Source organism: Geotrypetes seraphini, chromosome 15 (assembly GCF_902459505.1).
Source record: "Geotrypetes seraphini chromosome 15, aGeoSer1.1, whole genome shotgun sequence".
Classification (NCBI taxonomy): Eukaryota; Metazoa; Chordata; class Amphibia; order Gymnophiona; family Dermophiidae; genus Geotrypetes; species Geotrypetes seraphini.
In genome coordinates, this window is record NC_047098.1 from 21,844,411 (window position 1) to 21,867,227 (window position 22,817).

A 22,817-nucleotide genomic window follows, 5' to 3' on the forward strand; every position below is an offset into this window, starting at 1 on the left:
TGCGGCGCGGGAAGGGGGCGGCAAGGGACTAAGTTGGCCGGTAGTGCTGTTTTTCCATGAAGGAGGAACACGTGAAAAGAAAACAAAATAAAGAAAACGTTGGCCCCCGCCGAAGAAGTGGAATGTGGAGGAGGGGCGCGAGGAGCCGGAGAGCTGTATGTAAGTGTGTGCGCGCGCGTGTGTATAGCCAAGGAGGAAGTGCAGCAGGAGCAAGGAGGTGGGGAGAGTGGATTTCCCCTACTTGGATGTCAGTAAAAGCTTTGGTCCTGTGATCCTCACTCTTTTCCTGGGGCTACTGCTGGACAGAGGGGGAGCAGGACATAAAGGAGAAGAGCTACTGCTGGACAGGGGGAGGAGGGAATGGGAGGGGTGCTGCTGGACAGGGGGAGATAAAAGGAGAAGGGCTACTGCTATATGGGGGGAGCAGGGAAAGGGGGAGAGGTGTTGCTGGACAGGGAGGAGGTAAAAATAAGGGAGAAGGGCTGCTAGCACCCGTTAATGTAACGGGCTAAACAACTAGTTATTAATAATCATTCATTGATGTTGATTGGCCACAATTCTGAATCAGGAGCACATTTGACCTAGGCACTGTTCTATAAAATCTGCATCTAAATTCCATAGCACACAACTCCAAAGGGGCGTGGTCATGGGAGGGGCATAAGCAGATCAGGGGGGCGTACCCTTGTTAGGCTCAATGCCATAAAATAAAAATAAAAAATAAAAAAGCTGATGTAAAACAGGGGGACAAAACATTTTTTTTTTTTAGATATATTAGTGATAGGAAGAAGTGCAAAAGTGGCATTGTGAGACTCCAAAGGTGAAGGGGAGAAATATGTAGAAGCTGATAAAGATAAGGCCAAATTGCTTAACAAATACTTCAGTTCTGTGTTCCTAGATGAAGTGCTGGGAGCGAGACCACAGAAAACAAACGCAAATAGGGATGGAGGTGTGATAGACCCTGATCAATTTTCAGAGGATTGTGATCATGAGGAGCTAGCATCTTACAAATACAGTAGATCTCATGCCCTGTTTATTTTTCCATCGTTTCAAGGTTGTAAAAGTAAGAAATACTTGGATCATACATTAGCATTTCAGGCAGCTTCCTACGACAAAGTATTTTGACCGCTGTTACGTAGAGCCTGTTCTTACAAACACTTAGAACCCTGTGGAAAACCTATCTTTTCTCAAAGTATTTGGCCAAATAGTTCTAGGTTTTTTTAATGTTATTTTATTATTACTTTTTTGTTGACCGCATTGAACTTCTGGTTATGCGGTCTATACGCACGATGTTATATTATCTTGGGGAAAAAAGAGAGGTCTAAGGACATAAACTGCATTTAATGTTTCTAAAGCAATGTAATGTAATGTAATGTAATGTAATTTATTTCTTATATACCGCTACATCCGTTAGGTTCTACAATGTCAGTTCTAATGAATTCCTGCACCTCATAACAGAATAATGAGTATGTGGGTGGGTGTTTTTCATGAAGCTGCTTGTTAAAGGATTGTACTAATAGATTAACCTCCATCTTTTCAGACATTCAACACATTTCATAATGTTTAAAAAAAAAAAGATGACCCTGGCAGCTATTTTGAGTCTTTATTTGAGTTATCCAAACTCCAGGGCTTAAAATCATTTGATTGCAAGGTTCTGAGATTTTGCAGGAGTTAAATTTTAGATTTGTTGCATTAGAAATGGCCTATTTAAACTAAATCAAAACTGACGGCATAGAGATCTTTGCAATTCAATGCTTTAATGAGTGAAACAGAGCTCAAAGTAATCAGAAACAAGGTTTAAATGTGGGTTGGTTTGTTTTTGTGGCATTATCCCCCTCTTTTACGAAACTGCAATAGCAGTTTCTAGCGCAGAGAGCTGTGCTGAATGGCCCATGCTGTTTCCGATGCTCATAGGAACTCTATGAGTGTGGGGAGCAGCGCGGGCCATTCAGTGCGGCTCCCCGCTTTGGAAACTGCTATCACAGTTTTGTAAAAGGAGGCCTATGTGAAAGTTCTATTCACTTGCCTTTGTCATAAATCTTCAGGAGCCTTATCTCGCTTTTCACTAAAGCAGGGGTAGGGAACTCCGGTCCTCGAGAGCTGTATTCCGGTCGGGTTTTCAGGATTTCCCCAATGAATATGCATTGAAAGCAGTGCATGCAGATAGATCTCATGCATATTCATTAGGGAAATCCTGAAAACCCGACTGGAATACGGCTCTCGAGGACCGGAATTCCCTACCCCTGCACTAAAGTATACGAGATGCGAGGTAGGGGGGATTCCACCCATTCCTTAGTACAGGGGTAGGGAACTCCGGTCCTCAAGAGCCGTATTCCAGTTGGGTTTTCAGGATTTCCCCAATGAATATGCATGAGATCTATTTGCATGCACTGCTCTTAATGCATATTCATTGGGGAAATCCTGAAAACCCGACTGGAATACGGCTCTCGAGGACCGGAGTTCCCAACCCCTGCCCTATAGGCTTCGGGGCAGTTATCGCAGTGCCAGCCACTAGTGCAGCTTTGTAAAAGAGGGGGTTAGTTACAAAGATCCTTTTCTAATAAACATTTAAGGACAGTTTAATAAAGAAATCTATAATGTTAAACAGAACTGTTGTTTGTTATATGGAAATAGTTATCCTAATTAGATAACACAGGTAGATTTTGAGATTTTGCGGTCCTTTTACTAAGGCGCGCGTTAAAATCGGTTAGCGCGCCTTAGTTAAAGGACCCCTTTGTTTCAGCTTTATAAGCTTCTGGAAAAGGAGTTGTCATTACTATTTCTAATTTGTTTCTGATTTTTGCATTTCTTTCAGCAACACTTGCATTATTTTTCCAACAACCGAAGTGAGGCTCACCGGCCTGTAGTTTCCCACTTCATCCCTGTGACCACATTTGTGAAAAGGGACCACATCTTCTCTCCTCCAATGCCCGGGAACCACTCCCGTCTCCAGAGATTTATTTATGGAGCAGAGATATTTAAGCTCCCTGTTTCAAATCGGCTTGGAGCAATTTTTAGAAGTTCTTTGGATTTTCTCACATCATAAAATCAAATAGGTTGTATTGAATATTTTGGAATAGTTGATTATAGCTATGACAGAATATTATAGAATTTAATATAAATATTGTTATAACCTTTCCTCGAATTTCTTTTTCCCTGACTGCAGAAGTGAGAAAGGAAGTGGGGATTCTATCTTCTGTCTTAGGGCCTGTTTTACAAAGCGGCAACAGCCCCTAAGCTCTTTAAATCTCTATGGGCTTCGGGGCTGTTACCACACGGCTTTGTAAAATGGTTCATAGACAACGGCGCGAAAGACAAAAGCGCGCACCGACAATTGAGCGCAGTGCACGCCGCTGCGCTGCTCTAAATTACAGTTTTTAGGGGCTCCGACGGGGGGTTTTGTTGGGGAACCCCCCCCCCCAGTTTACTTAATAGACATCGCTCCGTCGTTATGGGGGGTTTGGGGGGTTGTAACCCTCCACATTTCACTGTAAACTGAACTTTTTACCTAAAAACAGGGAAAAAGTTAAGTTTTCAGTAAAATGTGGGGGGTTACAACCCCCCACACCCCCCACAACGCGGCGCGATGTCTATTAAGTAAAGTGGGGGGTTCCCCCCCACGCCCCCCCTTCGGAGCGCTAAAAACAGTAATTTAGAGTGGTGCGGCGGCACACGCTGCGCTCAATTGTCTGGGCGCGCCTTTGTCCCGGCGCGCTTTTGACCTGACACCTTGTAAAACAGGCCCTTAAAAAATGTTATACCTCAATCTTAATGCATAGTAAAATTGCATAAAAGTTAGTTTCAATGTTGCAGTTCTATAAATGAAATGGCATTTTAATTCATGTTCTTTATAGATTTAATGTTACAGTGTGAATCAGTGCCTTTATCTTGGTTTTGGTGAGAGAAGAAAATTAACAGAAAAAATTGCTGTATTAACAAATGTTAGAGGGCATTTGGTAAAAAGAATTAAATATTTAAGTGTTATATCATATAGTTATATACCTCATGTTTAGGGATTTGTTTTATGTCTAGTAGAGACCTCCCAGGAAAGGGACTTGGGAGTTTTGATCGACAAGTCGATGAAGCCATCCACGCAATGTGCGGTGACAGCAAAAAGGGTAAACAGAATACTGGGAATGATAAAGAAGGGGATCATGAACAGATCAGAGAAGGTTATCATGCCGCTGTACCGGGCCATGGTGCACCCTCACCTGGAGTACTGCGTCCAACACTGGTCGCCGTACATGAAGAAGGACACGGTACTACTCGAAAGGGTCCAGAGAAGAGCGACTAAGATGGTTAAGGGGTTGGAGGAGCTGCCGTACAGCGAAAAATTAGAGAAACTGAGCCTCTTCTCCCTTGAACAGAGGAGATTGAGAGGGGACATGATCGAAAAATTCAAGGTACTGAAGGGGATAGACTTAGTAGATAAGGACAGGTTCCTGCTGAACAAGAACGTATGCTGATAGGGCTAGTCTCAGTTAGGGCGCTGGTCTTTGACCAGAGGGCCGCCGCGTGAGCGGACTGCTGGGCATGATGGACCACTGGTCTGACCCAGCAGCGGTAATTCTTATGTTCTTAAATTCTAAATTATATTGTGATCCTTCTAGATTAAGGCCTGGATTCTATATAGGACGCCCAGTCTCAGATGTCACCTAAGCAGCTTTTGAGAATTGCAAACGGGCGTACTATAAAGAATTGTGTCTAAGCCCACGTAAGAACCTGATCCTCTAACTCAGTGGTTCCCAACCCTGTCCTGGAGGAACACCAGGCCAATTGGGTTTTCAGGCTAGCCCTAATGAATATGCATGAAGCAAATTTGCATGCCTATCACTTCCATCATATGCAAATCTCTCTCATGCATATTCATTAGGGCTAGCCTGAAAACCCGATTGGCCTGGTGTTCCTCCAGGACAGGGTTGGGAATCACTGCTCTAACTGACGTCCATGTTACAGGCGCCGGTTAGAGAATTGGGTTACCGCTGAGCTATTTGCGGCAATGGATCTCCCTGCCGTGATAAGTTTAGTGGCAACCCGTCCCCACCCCCTGCGAAGACTACCGGCAGGAGGGATTGCTCAATCCCTCCTGCTGGAACCCCTCCCCACACACACTCCCCGTCCCCCACTCTCCCCATATAAGGGGGGTAGCAACATTCCATTCAGAATCCTAAAGAATAGCAAGATACCGGAGTCCCAAAATGTAACAAAAGATTCTGGAACCCCAAAGAGTAGCAACATTTCATGCTACCGATCCAGGGCAAGCAGTGGCTTTCTCAATATCAGACTATGGATTTTTCCTCCAGAAAATTGTCCAACAATTGTTTAAGCTAGTGTTTATTTCCACACTTCTCTGCCCTTCTTTATCCCAAGAGATTCTACTCCTCCTACTCATGAGAATTTCTCATCCTGTTGTAGACATGCTATCAAATAATCCAGCACTAATTTTATGGCTCTCATCCCTGCACAATTTCTCGATTACTGAGCCTGTGTCTTCCAAGTAGCAGAAGCAGCACAGAATGTGACGTGACAGGATAGAAAGAGGGGTTGCACATCTTTGGTGCTGTGGGATGAGGTAGTACTGAAAATAATACCTTTGACGCCAAGTGTGATGATTGGACTATAAGTCTGCTCTCAACATCTTATTTTTGGAATTTACCCTGAGCCACACATGGAGAAAATCATGGATAAAAGAAATGTCTGGTTTCTGGCTAATTGGGGATAGAAAGCAGGAACATAAATTACAGCACGGCATGGTCTGTTACTGACTAGGCATAAATTCACCCCTATGGAAAAGGGATTATATAGTGTTGATCATCCTGCATTGCCCTCTGGTGGGGGGAAATAAGAATTCCTTCTCTGACTACTAAGGCCTTTAGGAACACATTGATTTACAAGTATTTAAATCTGGCTCAAGTCTTTTTCAGTTGTAGCTCAAGGTAAGTTATATTCAGGCATAGTACATACTGTATTTCCTTGTCCCTGGAGGGCTCACAATCTAAGTTTGTACTTGAGGAAATGGAGGATTAGGTGACTTTCCCAAGCTTATAACCACAGTGGGATTTACTGGACTTCCCTAGTTCTCAGGTCTAACTATTAGGCCAAGGCTACTCAGTTCTAGTCCTCAAGAATCACAGGCAGGCCAGGTTTTCAGGATCTCTACAATGAATATGCATGAGATAGATTTGCATACTAAGGAGGTAGTGCATTTAAATCTCATGCATATTTATTGTGGAGATCCTGAAAACCCAGCCTGCCTGTGGACCTCACTGGAATTGAGTAGCCTTGCATTAGGCTATTCCTCCACTCATTGCAGAGATGCAAGTTATCTAGTTCCAGGCTGGAGACTGTGGACAGGCTTGGATTTCTGACCACCCCCATCCTGGTCCATTTTGGGATTTGCAGCACTGATTGCACTGGGCAAAATGAAGCACTACAAATCCCACACTGCTTTGGGATGTGAGTTCAAAACCAGTACTAGCCAAAAGGTTTCCAGCCTGGAACTGGGTAATTTGGCATCTCTGTTGCAATAAGCCTATCCCTGCTGTTTGGGAGGGAGGTGGCGGCCATCTTGAACCATGTTTCTCTTTACAGTGGCTGCTCTCTAGGAAAATTCTTTAGGGTCAATATTCAAAAGCACTTTGAAGCAGCTACCATTCATATAAATGTTGCTGATCAGCATACTCAAAGGCACTATCCACTGCCTCTTGTCTACAGACTTCTTCAGAGCTTCCTAATTACCTAGCTCTAGGAGGGAGATTGTAGGCTAGTGCTGGATTTCTGACTACCTTATCCTGATGAATTATGGAACTTGCAGCACTGATTTCAGTGGGGAGAATCAGGGACTTCAAATCCCACACTGTTTTGAGATGTAGGTTCAAAACCAGGACCGGTCAACAAGTCTCCGGCTTGGAATTGGGCGACTTGGCAGCTCTGCTGCTTTGGCACCATCTGGATAGTGCAGGGAAAGTGTAGCCACGGCAGCCCCAGAATTTATCCAGAGAGTGGCAGAGATGCCAAATCACTCGGTCCCAGGCTAGGATTTCTGACCACCTCTTGCGGGTGCATTATGGGACTTGCAGCACTGATTTCAATGGGTAAAATGAGGCACTACAAATCCCACATTGCTTTGGGATGCAAGCTTAAAATCAGGAATGGCCAAAAATTCTCCATCTTAGAAATGGGTAACTTGGCATCTCTGTAGTGCAGATATGCAGTCTGTTCTCCAGATAAGTTAGGACAGAAAAAAAAGATTGTCTTGAGTTATCCAGAAAGCAGAAGAATATTTCTATAGCGCTGATCATGTTATCTGGATATTCAGCAGCTGACCACTATCTGGATTTTTTTTTTTTGACTGTCATAGACAGCTGACTGCGGTAGCTGACCTGTTTTTATTTATTTTTATTTTTTTTGGGGGGGGTTAGCTCATGCTTTTTATGGAGCTCAGGGTAAGTTACAGAGAGGTTCTCCTCTGGCCCCAGAGGATTTACAATCTAAGATGCTGCAGCTGAGGCAGCAGAACATAAGAACATAAGCATGGCCTCTGCCGAGTCAGACCATAGGTCCATCACGCCCAGCAGTCCGCTCCCGCGGCGGCCCCCCAGGTCAAGGACCTGTAGTGATCTATTACCGAAGGGCATTTTGTATTGTATAGTAACCCTCTAATTATACCCCTGGATCCCCTTTCCCTTCAGGAACTCGTCCAATCCCTTTTTGAAACCCAAAATCGTACTCTGCTCAACCACCTCCTCTGGAAGCGCATTCCATGTGTCCACCACCCTCTGGGTGAAGAAGAACTTCCTAGCATTTGTTCTAAATCTATCTCCCCTCAATTTTTTTGAGTGCCCTCTAGTTTTTGCTGTCCCCGGCAGTCTGAAGAATCTGTCTCTCTCTACCTTCACCATACCCTTCATGATCTTATAAGTTTCTATCATATCCCCTCTAAGTCTCCACTTTTCCAGGGAAAAGAGCCCCAGCTTCTCCAGCCTCTCAGCATATGAGAGGTTTTCCATGCCCTTTATCATTTTTGTTCCTCTTCTCTGGACCCTCTCGAGTATCGCCATATCTTTCTTTAGGTATGGCGACCAGTACTGGACGCAGTATTCCAGATGCAGTCGCACCATTGCCCTGTACAGCGGGAGGATAACTTCCTTGGTTCTGGTAGTGATACCTTTTTTGATAATGCCCAACATTCTGTTCGCCTTTTTCGAGGCCGCTGCGCACTGTGCTGCCGGTTTCATTGTTCTATCCACCAAAATCCCCAAGTCCTTTTCTAGGTTGCCTTTTCCCAATGTCACCCCCCCCCCCCCCCCCCATTGTGTAATTATACATCGGGTAAAGTGATTTGCCTAAGGTCTCAAGGAGCAGCAATCGGATCTGAATTCTGGCTTTCCTAGTTCTCAGCTAGCTGCTCTAGCCCTCCTTCCTAGGGCCTTCCCTGCCCCCTCAACCTGCTGAACAAAATCTTTTTGGGAGATGTTCCACTGAGCTCAACTATTGCCCGGCCCTGTGCTCGACTTTTGCAAAGCAGCACCAGAACGCAGGCTGCAAATAAAGGAATGATGTGTTGGTTGTGATTTCTCTCCTGTGCACTCTATTTATGTGGTTTCTCTTCTCCCTTACCCCAGCCAGGATGCCTGTTGTAATTGCAGTATTCTGCACCTGGAGGCAGAGGGTAGAAATAGTAGGCGCATCCACACTGCTGGACCATTTTATCTTGGAAGCAGGAATGGAAGCAGACCTGAAACAGAGAATAAGAGAAAGGTCACATTTTCAGCTAGTATTCTCCTGACCTTTGTGTGACTGTGCAGTAGAGAATGACATGGTGACAAAATTCATCACCGTTCCTGTCCCCGCGGATAACCGCAGGAAATAATCCCATGTCATTTTCTAGTGTCTTTTTCAACCTCAGTCCTTCTACACCAACATTCTTCAAAGCAAAGCTTGCGGGTCATTGGTTGTGGCCATTCATACTCTGATTCTTATGTGAGCCAAGGATAATGAAGCCATTGTGACATCATTGATGTGATTGGTTCTTAGGCACTGGTGGAATGAGGCATTATGACATCACAATATCTGCTCTGGATACCAGAGACTGTCATTCTCAATCTCAGTCCTTCTACACCAGCATTCTTCAAAGCAAAGTTTGCGGGTCAGTGGTTGTGGCCATTCATACTCTGATTCTTCCCTCTCTCCTTAAAGAATGACATGAAGATTGTTTACCGCAGTTATCCACGAGGACGGGAACGGTGATGAATTTTATCACCGTGTCATTCTCTACTGTGCAGCACTAGAAATTAGTCAGTCAGTCAGCCAGCCAGGATATTCAGTAAGGCTATTCTTATGTTCTTATTAGGATTACCAGATGTCTGGATTTACCCTCTTTATAGAGGACATTTCCAGGCGTCCAGATGGCTTTTCAAAACCCGACACTTTGTCCGGGTTTTGAAAAGCTTCCTCCCGACCAATGAGAACAGGCTGAGGGGGCGGGCCTGGGGGGGGGGTTTGTGGGTCTGGATTTTAAGCAAGTAAAATCTGGTAACACTAGTTCTTATGTACGACACTTAGCCACAATACTGCTGCCATGCCAAAACAGCTTAGCATAGCTCTGCCGTACACACACAGATCTCCCAGCCCGGCTGACCCTCCATATACTCAGGGCTTTTCCTGGCAAAATAAAGGTTTTGGAGCTTGTTGTACACAATGCTCAGTTCTCTCACCTGTCGGGAGTAGGATGTGTTGTAGAGCAGTTTAACCTCTACATCATTCCCGTTGGGGATACACTTCCCATAGCCTTCTCCCAGTCGATGGATTTCATCCTAAAAAAACAGGAAAAATTGTAGTTGAATGCCAGCAAGATGACTATGTTAGAAAAAGGAAAGACAGTGTCTGGTATTATGGGCTGAAAATGTATTAATTTTTTTAGTATTTTTATACCACTTATAGCCTAAGTGGTTTATATTCAGGTACTCAAGGATTTTCCTTATCTGTCCTGGTGGGCTCACACTATAACTAATGTACCGGGGGAAGTGGGGGATTAAGTGACTTGTTCAAGGTCACAAGGAGCACCATGGGAGTTGAACCCACAACCTCAGTGTGCTGAGGCTATAGCTCTAACCCAGGGGTAGGGAACTCTGGTCCTCGAGAGCCGTATTCCAGTCGGGTTTCAGGATTTCCCCAATGAATATGCATTGAAAGCAGTGCATGCAAATAGATCTCATGCATATTCATTGGGGAAATCCAGAAAACCTGACTGGAATACGGTTCTCTACCCCTGCAGTCTAACCACTGCACCACACACTCCCCTACTGTTTCTAGTTCTATGCAGCTGTCTCAATGGTTCCATACTTAAAACAGATTGGACAGACATTGACCAATCTGGATAGAGGATCGCTACATAAAACCGGTGTCAGGTCAAAAGCGCGCCGGGACAAAGGCACGCGCAGACAATTGAGCGCAGCGTGGAGGCACACGCCGAAGAAAATTACTGTTTTTAGGGACTCCGACGGGAGGGGGGTGTGGGGGGGGAACCCCCCCACTTTACTTAATACAGATTGCGCTGCGTTGTGGGGATGTTATGGGGGGTTTGGGGGGTTGTAACCCCCCACATTTTACTGAAAACTTCACTTTTTCCCTGTTTTTAGGGAAAAAGCTAAGTTTCCAGTAAAATGTGGGGGGTTACAACCCCCCACAACGCCGCCGCGATCTGTATTAAGTAAAGTGGGGGGGCTCCCCAACAAAACCCCCCATCGGAGCCCCTAAAAACAGTAATTTTCTTCGGCGCGCACCTCCGTCTTGCACTCAGTTGTCGGCGCGCGCCTTTGTCTTCCGCGATTATGTCTATGAACCCATAAAACAAAGCACACGAATCTACCACACAGCATCATCCTGAAGAAAGCCAAAGTAGGATGGCTGAGACGTCAGTTAAACAATCTCGGATGTGGCTCCACCAGGACAGCTGTAAGAACCATGAAACCAGCCAAGGAAGACTAAGAGAACATATTTCTAGTTGTTCACATACATGTATTTCAGCTAATGAAGGTATAGATTTTAAAGAAAGTGTCTCTACTTTGCCCCCTTTTTGATGATCCCTTTCTTGGTCTTTTGGTTAATACAGGCAGTTCCCGGGTTAAGAACAAGTTATGTTATTAAAGCTGTTCTTGTCGGATTTGTATGTAACTCAGAACTTGTAGATTTTAAGATTCTTGCTGCTTAACTCTGCTCCCAGCTGACAAAAGGGCCAACTGTCCCTAACCAGTGTTCCCTCTAAGGTACAGCATGCACAACCACACACTGTTCTTAATGTGGCAATGCATCATTCCTTAATCTGCTACAGGAGACGTGTAGGAGTCTATAGCACTGGAAATACAGCTCAGTGAAATCAAATGAAGCCACAACCTATTCTTAAGTAGCAACATTCCAGAACTCATATTGTGATGTCATAATGCCTCATTCCACCAATGCCTAAGAGCCAACTTCATCAATGATGTCACAATGGCTTGATTATTCCTTTACAGGCAGTCCCTGGGTTAAGAACGAGTTACTTCTTAAGTGAGATTTGTATGTAACTCAGAACTTGTAGATTTTAGGATTCTGCTCCCAGCATACAAAAGGGCCAAGTGTCCCTGTTCCCTCTATGGTACAGCATGCACAACCACACACTGTTCTTAATGTGGCCATGCATCATTCCCGAATCTGCTACAGGAGAAGTATAGGAGTCTAGGCCACTGGAAATACTGCTCAATGAAATCAAATGCAGCCGCAACCATGTTCTTAAGTATGAGTTGTACTTAAGTCAGGCATTTGTGACTTGGGGACTGAGTGTACTGAAAAGCTGCATAAAGGGGGTTTCCACTCTCACACCTGAACCCCCACTGAGGAAACAATGATATAAAAAAAAATACATTGCCAAGGCAGGAAGAATAAACTTTCTGTAAAAAAAAAAGAAAAAAAGAAATTAATTTAACCAGTCAAGAGAGGCTTCTGCCCAGTTAAGTAGCACTGAACTAGTCAATCATAGGATTACCGTATGGCTCCAGAAAAAGGAGGATAGATTGAGACATCCGGGTTTTACTTTCATTGCTGTCAATGGAAGTAAAACCCACTGTCCACTTTACATCCATTGGTTTCAATGGAAGTAAAACCCGGATGTCTCAATCTGTCCTCCTTTTTCTGGAGCCATACGGTAACCCCAATCGCCAATATTTAGGGGTACATAACTGGAGAGTACCACTGACAATGAGCTCTAACCGGCTAGTCTTGGGGTGGAGCCACTACTTAGCCGATTAGCAACGCTATTCAGTCTGCTAACCAGCTAAATAAAAGGATAAAGTTAGGACAAGAAAAAGGCTGTCCTAACTTTATCTGCCAAGTTAACTGGGCAGTGGTCTTCCAAATTGCTGCACTAACCTGGATATTCAATGCCGGAGGGCACTTAATATCCTGGGTTAATTCAGCCTGCGGCAGTGCATGGCTTACAAGCTGCTTACCTCTGTGGACTGAATGTTGAGCCCTTAAAATTAGACAGTGTGCCTATGCATCCACTTAGTGGTAGCAGGAGTGCAAATCAGCGAGATATGTAGAGAACATAAGAACATGAGTTGCCATACTGGGACAGAACAAAGGTCCATCAAGTCCAGTACAATTTCCCCTCCAAATTTGCAGGTTTAGAACTTGCGACTTCGGTTATTTGCGAGTTTCTAAACCCTGACCCACCCCCGCCTCCTGAACCTCTCCACATTGCACCTGGTGGCCTAGCGGTGAAGCGGGGCACAAGTGATCTGCCTACACTCCTGCCCCATGCAGAGCCCTCAACAAAAATGGCTGCCATGAGTTCCCGCTGTAGTCTCTTGAGACCAAGGGAACTAACAGCAGCCATTTTTTTGTTGACGGCACTGCAAGGGGCAGGAGCGTAGGAAGGTCGCTCCTGCCACGCTTCACCACTAGACCACCAGATAAAGTGTGGAGAGGTCCGGGAGGCAGGGGTGGGTCAGAGTCAGCCCTAAAAGTTATTCGCAATTTTTCCATATTTGCGGGCCAGCTCCGCCCCTAACCCCCGCAAATATGGAAGGAGAAGTGTATCCTGTTTCCAACAGTGGCCAACCCTGGTCACAAGTGCCTGGCAAAATTCCAAAAAGTAAAAGATTTTATACTGAGTATCTTAGGAATAAGCAGTGAATTTCACCATATCCATTTTAATAATGGTTTATGAACTTCTCTTTTAGGAAGTTAGCCAAACCCTTTTTAAACCCTGCTAAGCTAACTGCTTTCACCACATTCTCCAGCAATGAATCCCAGAGTTTAATTACATATTGAGTGAAGAAATGTATGTTTTAAATCGACTACTTAGTCCTACTATTTTTAGAAAGAATAAACAAGTGATTCATATCTACTCATTCCACTCCAATTAGTATTTTATCAAGACCTCTATCATATCTCCCTGAGCAGCCTCTTCTCCAGGCTGAAGAGCCCTAGCTGCTTTAGCCTTTCCTCATAGAAAAGTCATCTCATCACCTTTCTCTGTACCTTTTCTAATTCTGCTATATCTTTTTTTAGATGCAGTGACCAGAGCTGTTCTTTTTGCATATACACACCTGTCTGATACCAATGGACATCTGTGTCCCTGGCCTGACCTCCAGCCCCTCCTTTTCCATAGAAAGTGGTTCATTATGATTGTGAATCATCACTCGGACACCTGCTGTGCTTAGGAGCAGAGGCTTGTGGTTCTTCTCCTCTGTCTTCACAATCAGGGAGAGGCCTGCAAAAAAGAAACAATTCAGACCTGCAGCAGCCCTGCTCTCTAGGGGAGGCAGGAGCAAAGCAAGAAAACACCAACTCTTCGAAAACGGCTTCCTAGTAGAGGTGCTGAAGATAAAAATAGCACTGGAATTCAAGAAAGTCTAAAATAAGCAAAGAAAATGAGGATCCTATTCCTAGGTAGAGGAGATACATGGGTAAAGCCAGAGAACAGATAGGATCTATGGCAGGGGTTCTATTCTTGGGACTTACTAAGCCGGTCTGATTATCAAGATATCCTCAATGAAAATGCAAGAGATAGATCAGCATACACCATAGGCCAGGGGTGTCAAAGTCTCTCCTCGAGGGCCGCAATCCAGTCGGGTTTTCAGGATTTCCCCAATGAATATGCATGAGATCTGTTTGCATACACTGCTTTCATTGCATGCTAATAGATCTCATGCACATTCATTGGGGAAATCCTGAAAACCCAACTGGATTGCGGCCCTTGAGGAGGGACTTTGACACCCCTGCCATAGGCAGTGCATGCAAATTTATCTCATGCATATTCATTGTGGATATCCTGTAAATCTGACTGGCTGGGCGCGTCCCAAGGACTAGGTTGAGACCCCCTGGTCTATGGTAATGCAACAGGAAAGGAAAATGGACAAGTAAGAAGGACCTGGTGGTCATTAGTCTATATCAGAGCTGCCCGTATCTAACCTAGGGACCCCACAGCCAATAACATTTTGAGGCTATCCGTAATAAATATGCGTGTGACCAGTTTGCAAATATTGAATCTCTAGTGCATATAAAGAGATCTTAAGCATAGTCATTGTGCATATCCTGAAACCTTTACTGGCGGTGGATTTCACAGGACAACCCTGACCTAAATTCTACTCCACTCTCCGGAACTCACCAAACTCCATCCCGGGTGCTGTTACTGTCCAAAAGGTACTTTTCCCCTCATTGTTAAAAGTGTAGCATCTTCCGTAGACCGAGTGATAAAACTGAACATATTCACTAGAAGCACAAAGAAGACAGAGAACATGTCCTTTGTTAAAATTCAGGAAGTGCAAAGCTCTTCTTCAAAGACACTGAACATCCGTCTGCATTTCAGATCCCCTCAGTCAGACTGCCAGGCTGCTTTCCCTAGGTTTGCTTTACTGAAGTAGGCTGTGAAAACTCTAAGGTTGTTTATAACTATTCTGCGTGATGTTTTAGATTCTTTATCATTTTTCAGTCTGCGTTTTGTATTCCTGTTCGTGGTGCTATGATGCAAGTTGGCAGAGCCACTTTTCAGAATTCTATACGGCACGATTTAAGAAATATTCCTGTTATTTTACAATTCAGAAAACAACTCAAAGGTTTTCTGTTTGATTTAATTTTTAACCCCCCCCCCTCCTCCCCCTTTTATCGGTTTTTAGCGCAGGCTGGTAAGGTAAGTGCTCTGACGTTCATAGGAGTTCTATGGGCGTCAGAGCACTTACCTCACTGGTCTGCGTTAAAATCCTCTAGTGCAGCTTGATGAAAGGGGCCGTGAGTTATTAATTTTCAGATGCTTATTCTAAGTTATAAGATTTTTGAGTTATTAGCATTAGTATTTTTGAATAATTTAATGTAATCTTAAATGAGTTTTAAAAGTTAATGTTCTGTTTTATCTTAGTTTCATTCACCTGCTATTATTATGTCATCGTTATGTGTTTTTTGCTTGTTTGTTTTATTGGACCATTCGGGTCTTTATCTGCCGTCATCTACTATGTTACTATGAAGATTATGTACATATCCCTTTGTTATACACCCAGAACTGTGGATGGTGCAGGTCATAAAATGTACACCGTAATTGTAATTAATCGCATGATTAAAGGTATAAAGGGGCATAATCAAAAAAATATGTCTAAGTCCATTTTGGGCCTAAGTCGCTAGTCGCCCAAAGTTGGATACGTTCAAAGTCCATTCTTGAAAAATATGTCCCCCAATTTTTTATTTTTTTTTATCGTCTCCAATTACATCCAGCTGTTTGATCGTCTAGACCGCTAAGTCATCTATCTTTATACCCCATTCTTGTCCAAATATTTGCCCAAGTTAAAAACGTCTAGAACAAGACCTTTTGGACGTGGGAGGGGCCAGCAAAGTGATGGACTGGCCACCCAGACATTGCAACAGAGTAGTGGGGCACCTTGCAGGGCACTGCTGTGAATTTCATGAAAAGGGTGCCACATAAACATCTCACCACAACTCCCTTGCAAGTCATGGTGAGCTCCTCAAAACCTACTAGACCTACCTGTCTACCACCCCAATAGCCCTTATGGCTGCAGGTGCCACCTATATGACAGTACAATAGGGTTTGGGGGGGCTTTGGTTGGGTGCACATGTTTCACCATGAATGCAGTGGTTAGAGTGGCTTATGAGCCAGGGTCCTCCTCTCTATGGTTCACAAGTCCACCCTCCAGACTACTTAAGCCACCTCTGTGCAGCTCTACTAGGCTTTCCTTTGCCATGCGCTGATGTTCTGGATGCAGGTGTGTACATTTTTATTCTAATTTTTATGGCAGGGGGTTTCAGTGATCATGGGGGGAAGTGTGTGGGGGTCTGTACTTTGTGTCTGCAGTGATTATCTGGTTACTTTGGATACCTTCTGGGCACTTAGACCTGTTTTTAGATTGCCTAAGTCACAATGTATAAGTTCCATCTAGACAGTCTTGTTAAACTTTTGGTTATACTTGCAGTATATTTGCAAATCCCACCCTCATCACTCCTCCTAAAATGCCCCTTTCAGCTCTGGGCGTACAGCGGCATTGAAAAGGCCTAAGCTGTTTTTAGATACGTCTAAAACCTGTATCGATTATCGGCACTGTCTTTAAGGCCGTCCAAGTGTCAATTTGGGCGGGAGTTTAAACGTATTTCTGTTTCGATTATGAGCCCCTTATTATTTTTTTCTACTGCAGTTCCTTGTGACTCTGGGCAATGGAGGGTTAACCCCTCATTTTACAAAAGCATAGTGTGGTTTTTAGCACTGACCGCGGCGGTAAAAGCTCCGACGCTCATAGAATTCCTGTGAGCGTTTGAGCTGTTACTGCTGCGGCCGGCGCTATAAACCGCGCTACGCTTTTGTGAGAGAGGGGTAAGTGACTTTCCAAAGTCACACGAAGCCACAGTAGGAAAAAAATATACATACTGAATATAAGCTGCTTTAATTGTGCAATTAAAAATTTTAATTGAATTGCAGCCCTACTTTTTCTAAATGAGGGGCATTTTGACAAAGGAGGAAAGAGGAGAGCTAACACACCTCTCTTCCAATGAGACCAGACATATGGGCTTCACTTATAGGAACTGATTGACATGAATCATTTTGTAGGGTCATGAAATGGTTAACTGTTGTTTAAAATATTGCTCTGGCCTACATAGCTGAAGAAAGTTTACAATCTATTGACTTCATCTGCCTAAAATGTATGTCCCTGCCTTACCACATTGTAAGCTAAATAGATAAGAGTTTGAGCCATGATGTACCCTACCCTTCTGTACATTTAACATTTAGATCTGTAAGAGTTAGATAAGTGACCTGCTAGTGTGAGCTTAGGACCAATAATAATTGTAGAAAAGTTATAGAAGTAACAAATGAAAATTGTAGCTTTTGCATATATTAGTTTGCGAAAAGGGCATAAAAGTCCGTGTATTTCCTGTTTCTGACACTCTAGTAGGCAGGCTATTAACTGCACTAGAGTCCGGTATACCGTAATAAATTTCTTGTACTTTCTTCACGCCTCTGACTTTGTGTGTCCAAGTGACCTTTCAATTTTAATAAGACATTATAGGCATTGCCTTGAAGATACTGGTGTAGTAGGATGTCATAATATGCCTTTTTATGTAGTAACAGGAGGAACATTCTGGATCTCTGCTCTAGAGAGGCACCAGTCAGTCTAATGAGGGATGGGCTAGGCTGGGAAAATCCTGCAGTAGGTGGGCCTGCCTCAGAAGATATGGGATCAGCTATTAATGACCTATAAGTTATGAGATCAGCTGCTCCCCTTGCACCCCACCTAGCTATATCTCTGGTCCCCTCCTTCCCTGGCAAAACTCTTGTGTCACTACCAGCAGAAAGTTACGTTGTGGAATCTTTTTTTCTCTTCTAGAAGTTGCAGAAAATAAAATCCTCTGGCTGGAAGATGCATCACTTCCAAACGGGAAAGACTGAACTCAGTTGGGGATAATATTGTTTAAAAATCCAGTATCATTTCCTCCACGCCCTATATCTAAATTTATTCCAGTTCTCCTGCATTCTGCGTGGCTTGAGTATCCACGGTGCACTTTTAGCTTGCTATCTGCCCACAACCTGCCTGGAATTTCTGCATGGGGTTAGAGGTGTATTACATCTGTTATGAACACAGCCTAAATACCTGGCCAGGAATCTTCTGATTTGATAGGTCTAGCAACGTCAATCCACATTCTTTTTAGAAGCCTGAGGAAAAAGGTTTTGTACAAAGTACGATAGGTCCCAAGGGTGAGATAAGGAGAGCCTCCTTGTTATAATCAGCTAATAAGCATGCTTGTGCTTACCTCATTTGGCAATCTTTCCCATTGTACTTGCAAGAGTAGATAAAGCTCTCCATGTGTTCATTGCTGGCAATGTTCATGATAAATGGTATCTGAGACATGATGTTCATAAGCTGATACAAGTACCAATTATTCAGAGCATCCACCCCAGACCAGTATGACTTGTAGAAGCAATCTGCACCTGTGGCATTGCACTATAAGGAAATGGGGGAAATTAGAGCAGAAGAAATCAATGAGCCGTCTTCTCATTACCGTGTCATTGGGGTGAAGCCACAGGAGAAAGGGTTGTATTACATCCATGAGGAAACATAGAAACATAGAAAACATAGAAGATGACGGCAGATAAGGGCCATAGCCCGTCAGGTCTGCCCACTCTACTGACCCAGCCCCCAAGTCTACTATCCAAGGGATCCCACTCCTGGTGACAGGTTCCCTTGGCTTAACCCTTTAAGGGATCCCACATGGGCATCCCATTTGCTCTTAAATTCTTGCGCGCTGTTTGCCTCGATCACCTGCACCGGGAGCTCGTTCCAAGGATCAACCACTCTCTTGGTGAAGAAATATTTCCTGGTGTCACCATGAAATTTCCCGCCCCTGAGTTTGAGCGGATGCCCTCTTGTGGCCGAGGGTCCTTTGAGAAAGAGAATCTCTTCTTCCATCTCGATATGGCCGGTAATATACTTAAACGTCTCGACCCCGGTCTTGCCTATGAGTGGGCTTGGTTTTCTAACCAAAACCTGGACTGAAAACTGCAGAATAAATGAGATTGAAGGCAGAATAGTCTATGATAGAGTAATGTTGTCATGTTAGGCCATTTGAACGCACAAAAATAAAGGTTAACAAAAAATATAAGGTGATACCCAGTGCCGTAGTAAAGGGGGGAAGGGGGCAGTGGTCCGCCCAAGTCACCATGTTGGTGGGTGTGTCGGCACCCCTCCTCCTCTCTGCTGCTCTGGAGTTAGGTATGTAGGACTCGCGGTCGGCAAGGTTCGGATGGGAGGGAAGGATGGAGGGTCAGCGGGGGTTCAGCTGTGTGGCGGGGGCGGGTGCTCAAGGATTCTGCTGCACGAGGGATGGGAGGGGTAGAAAGATGCTTTTGGTCCGGCCCCTCTGTCAAATTTAAGAACCCATTGTGGCCCACCCCTGTCCTATGCCCTCTCACCCTGGAGTTTCCTTTCAGTTGAAAGAGACTTGCCTCATGCGCATTTATGCCACGTAGGAAAGATGTGTTTGTTAGCTCAGGAAATGTTTGACACTAGTCCAATGATAAGGAGATCCCATTCTATTGTATTAATGCACTTTATGTACTGCCCTGTACAAGTAGTTTGAAAGTGATTTACAATCAATTAAAACCCAGCTTAGTTTTACATAGAACAATCTCGGAATAATATGTAAAAGGGACAAATCTATTAGTCTTCCTCACTCTTATGCGGTGAAGCAGAATTCAGAAACAATACAATGACCCAGCACAGACTTCTTTTTCTGGAATGAAGCAGAAATTCTAAAACAGAGGACCTACATAACACATAACACCAAACTGAGCACCAGTGGGATCTAAATGTCGTCCCCTGTCATACTGTAAGCTCTTTGGAGCAGTGACCATCTTTCTTGTGTATTTAATGCCCAGTGCTAAATAGTAGTAGTAGCAGCCACTTCCCTCAGGCTTATAATTTCCTCAGTGCTACATTGTGTGAACCCCTTTCACCTCAAAAGCTAGGCAGCCAGCGTCAGAAGGCAAGGGGCCGGGCTTGATTTCACCTGCTTGCGTCTTGTCACCCTGCTGCAGCTGGACTGGCTATAACAATTGGAGAAATCTTTAAGAGATACACTCTGCCCTTGAAATATTGGCTCTGGTCTAGGTTTGCACAAGCTGCTTTGATCAAGCTCTGGGAGCGGCGCTTTCGGTTAAGAAGGAGGGTAGAAAAGCTTTCTGCAGAAAGGTGGAACCTGTTGTATCTGATTGAGGGAGAACCTCTTGATAGGAATGTAAGAAAGAAGGGCTTATCCCATTATTAAGAAATCCTAATCTTTAAAACACTGTTTCAATATAGCCATGTTGAAATTCTCGGGCATGGGGGATTACAGTCACTGGTAAAGATAACCTTTTGTTACCAGCCTTCATTGAAAAACTTTTAATTCCTTATGCATCTTACAGAACTCTCCAATCTAGTACTGTATTTTCACCCATATACCGCGCACCCGTGTCAAACGTGCACACGGGTATAGCGCGCAGGGAACAGAAATTTATGTAAAAAAATTTTACTATAGCGCGCACACGCGTATACTGCGCATGGTTATGCATGGTTTGTAAAATCGTGTATAACACGCGCGTTATATGTGTGAAAATACGGTAATCAAAACCTGCTGACTATTCCTCCAGTAAGAGAACTCTTTTACGACACTACATGCGAATCCATCTTCTTTGTCACAGCTCCCACACTGTGGAATGCTCTTCCCACTGATCTTCGTCTAGAAAATTCTTTAGATAAATTCAAATCCAAACTTAAAATGTTCCTCTTTAAAGACGCCTCTTACCTTGTACAAGCTATTCCCTTTGAAATTCGATTATCCTTTTCAGAAATTTTAAGACAACCAAAACACTTGTTTTAGAAGCAATCGCCCTAGCCTAATTGTACCTCCCTCTCCCATTTCCCTCGTTTATTTTTTATCTTGATGTATTTATTAATCTTTCCTTCCCATCCTTTCCTAATGTATCATGTATGTTTATGTGTAAATGTCTCCCCTTTTTTTTTAGTTTAGATAAGATTTTATTCATCTTTTAATTTTTACTACATATTATTGTAAACCATTTAGATACCTGTATGATAAACGGCATATCAAAGATAAAGAAACTTGAAACTTGTAAATATTCTTCCATAAATGCAGTTTGGGTTCCAGATCATTCCTGCTGGCTGTCAATCTTAGGGCAGAATTAAGGACTAGGCAAGCTAGGCACATGCCCAGGACCCAAATGTTTAGGAGGGTTCCTGGCAGATGTAGCAATTCCGTGGATCTCATGAGTGGGGGAAGGGAGAAACAGAGCTATCGTTTCCCCCAGAGGTCATCTATTTCCCCATCCCCTGTGCATTGTCTTCAGTTTGAAGGAGTCAGTGAGCAGCACCTCTCGTTTCTTTCTCTGTAGTCAGAATCATGCAGGGTGCTGTTTGAGGGATTTTCTCTTTTTAAAAAAAACTAACCTTTTATTAAGTTTCAGGCACCATTCAGCAACATAAAAACATAACAATTGCAACCGCTGGGTCAGACCAGTGGTCCTCACGCGGTGGCTCCAAGGTCAAAGACCAGTGCTCTAAAATGAGCCCAGCCTCACCTGCATACGTCCCAGTTTAGCAAGAACTTGTCCAGCTTAGTCTTGAAACCCTGGAGAGTGTTTTCCCCTACAGCAGACTCCGGAAGAGCGTTCCATTTCTCCACCACTCCCTGGGTGAAGAAGAACTTCCTTACACTTGTACGGAATCTATCCCCTTTCAACTTTAGAGAGTGCCCTCTCATTCTTCCTACCTTGGAGAGTGTGAACAGTCCGTCTTTATCTACTAAGTCTATTCCCTTCAGTATTTTGAATGTTTCAATCATGTCTCCTCTTTTCAAGGGAGAAGAGGCCCAGTTTCTCCAATCTCTCACTGTACGGCAATTCCTCTAGCCCCTTAACCATTTTAGTCGCTCTTCTCTGGACCTTTTCGAGTAGTACCATGTCCTTCTTCATGTACAGCGACCAGTGGATACTGAGTGGATTGTAACAGGTAGACATGAATCGCTTGTTTACTCTTTCCAAAAATGCAAGGACCAAGGTACATGCAAAGAAACTAAGTAGGAAATATAAAACAAATCAGAGAAAATATTTCACCACTCAACATGTAATTAAACTCTGGAATTCATTTGGATAATTTCATAAAGGCCCATAAACCATTATTAAGACAAACTTGGAAAACTCCACTGCTTATTTCTAAGATAAGCAGCATAAAATCTGTTTTACTCTTTTGGGATCTTGTCAGTGACCTGGATTGACCACTGTTGGAAACAGGATACTGGGCTTGATGGACTTTTGATTCATCTCAGTATGGCAATACTTATGTTCTTGTATTTTTTTTTTTTTTTTTTTTTTGAGAGAATTCCAACAATCCATGATGGCCGCTGTGTGAACTGCACTACTCGAATGCTATTCTCGAGGTCTTCTGCCTTTTTATTTTACCGACTCTCTAACCTTTGTGGGCTTCTATAGATGACTCTTGATACTTTGTGTTTCACCAGCTTCCACACTGTTGCCTGCTTCAGTCTTTATGAAAGAACTTTTCTGAAGCAGGAATGGAGACGTGGTCTTGTTGAGCCCTGTCCAATGGACAATGTCTCCAAAGCCTACAGGAATGTTTGCCACCATTGCTCTAAGTACAGGTTGCCAGAAGTGAGCTATTTTCTGATTCGTTGGAGGGGACTACAGTGACAAGTACCAGCTTCAGCCCTGTTTGTGTGGAAAGGGATGGCACCCAGAAGAGTCAACAAACTGTATGTTTTCAGACCCC

At 43.8% G+C, this 22,817-nt stretch overlaps 1 protein-coding gene across 1 annotated transcript in view; it reads right to left on the bottom strand.

Annotated features, from left to right (window-relative positions):
• The window catches only part of SCNN1D (sodium channel epithelial 1 subunit delta), a 38,428-nt gene that overhangs the window by 10,964 nt on the left and 4,647 nt on the right, over positions 1-22,817 (bottom strand). Inside the window, exons 3-7 of the mRNA XM_033922535.1 lie at positions 18,286-18,476; positions 14,648-14,751; positions 13,587-13,750; positions 9,714-9,812; positions 8,617-8,734 (exon numbers count right to left, since the gene is read on the bottom strand). Coding sequence (XP_033778426.1) covers positions 8,617-8,734; positions 9,714-9,812; positions 13,587-13,750; positions 14,648-14,751; positions 18,286-18,476 — 676 coding nt within the window. The remainder of the gene's footprint in view (positions 1-8,616; positions 8,735-9,713; positions 9,813-13,586; positions 13,751-14,647; positions 14,752-18,285; positions 18,477-22,817) is intronic.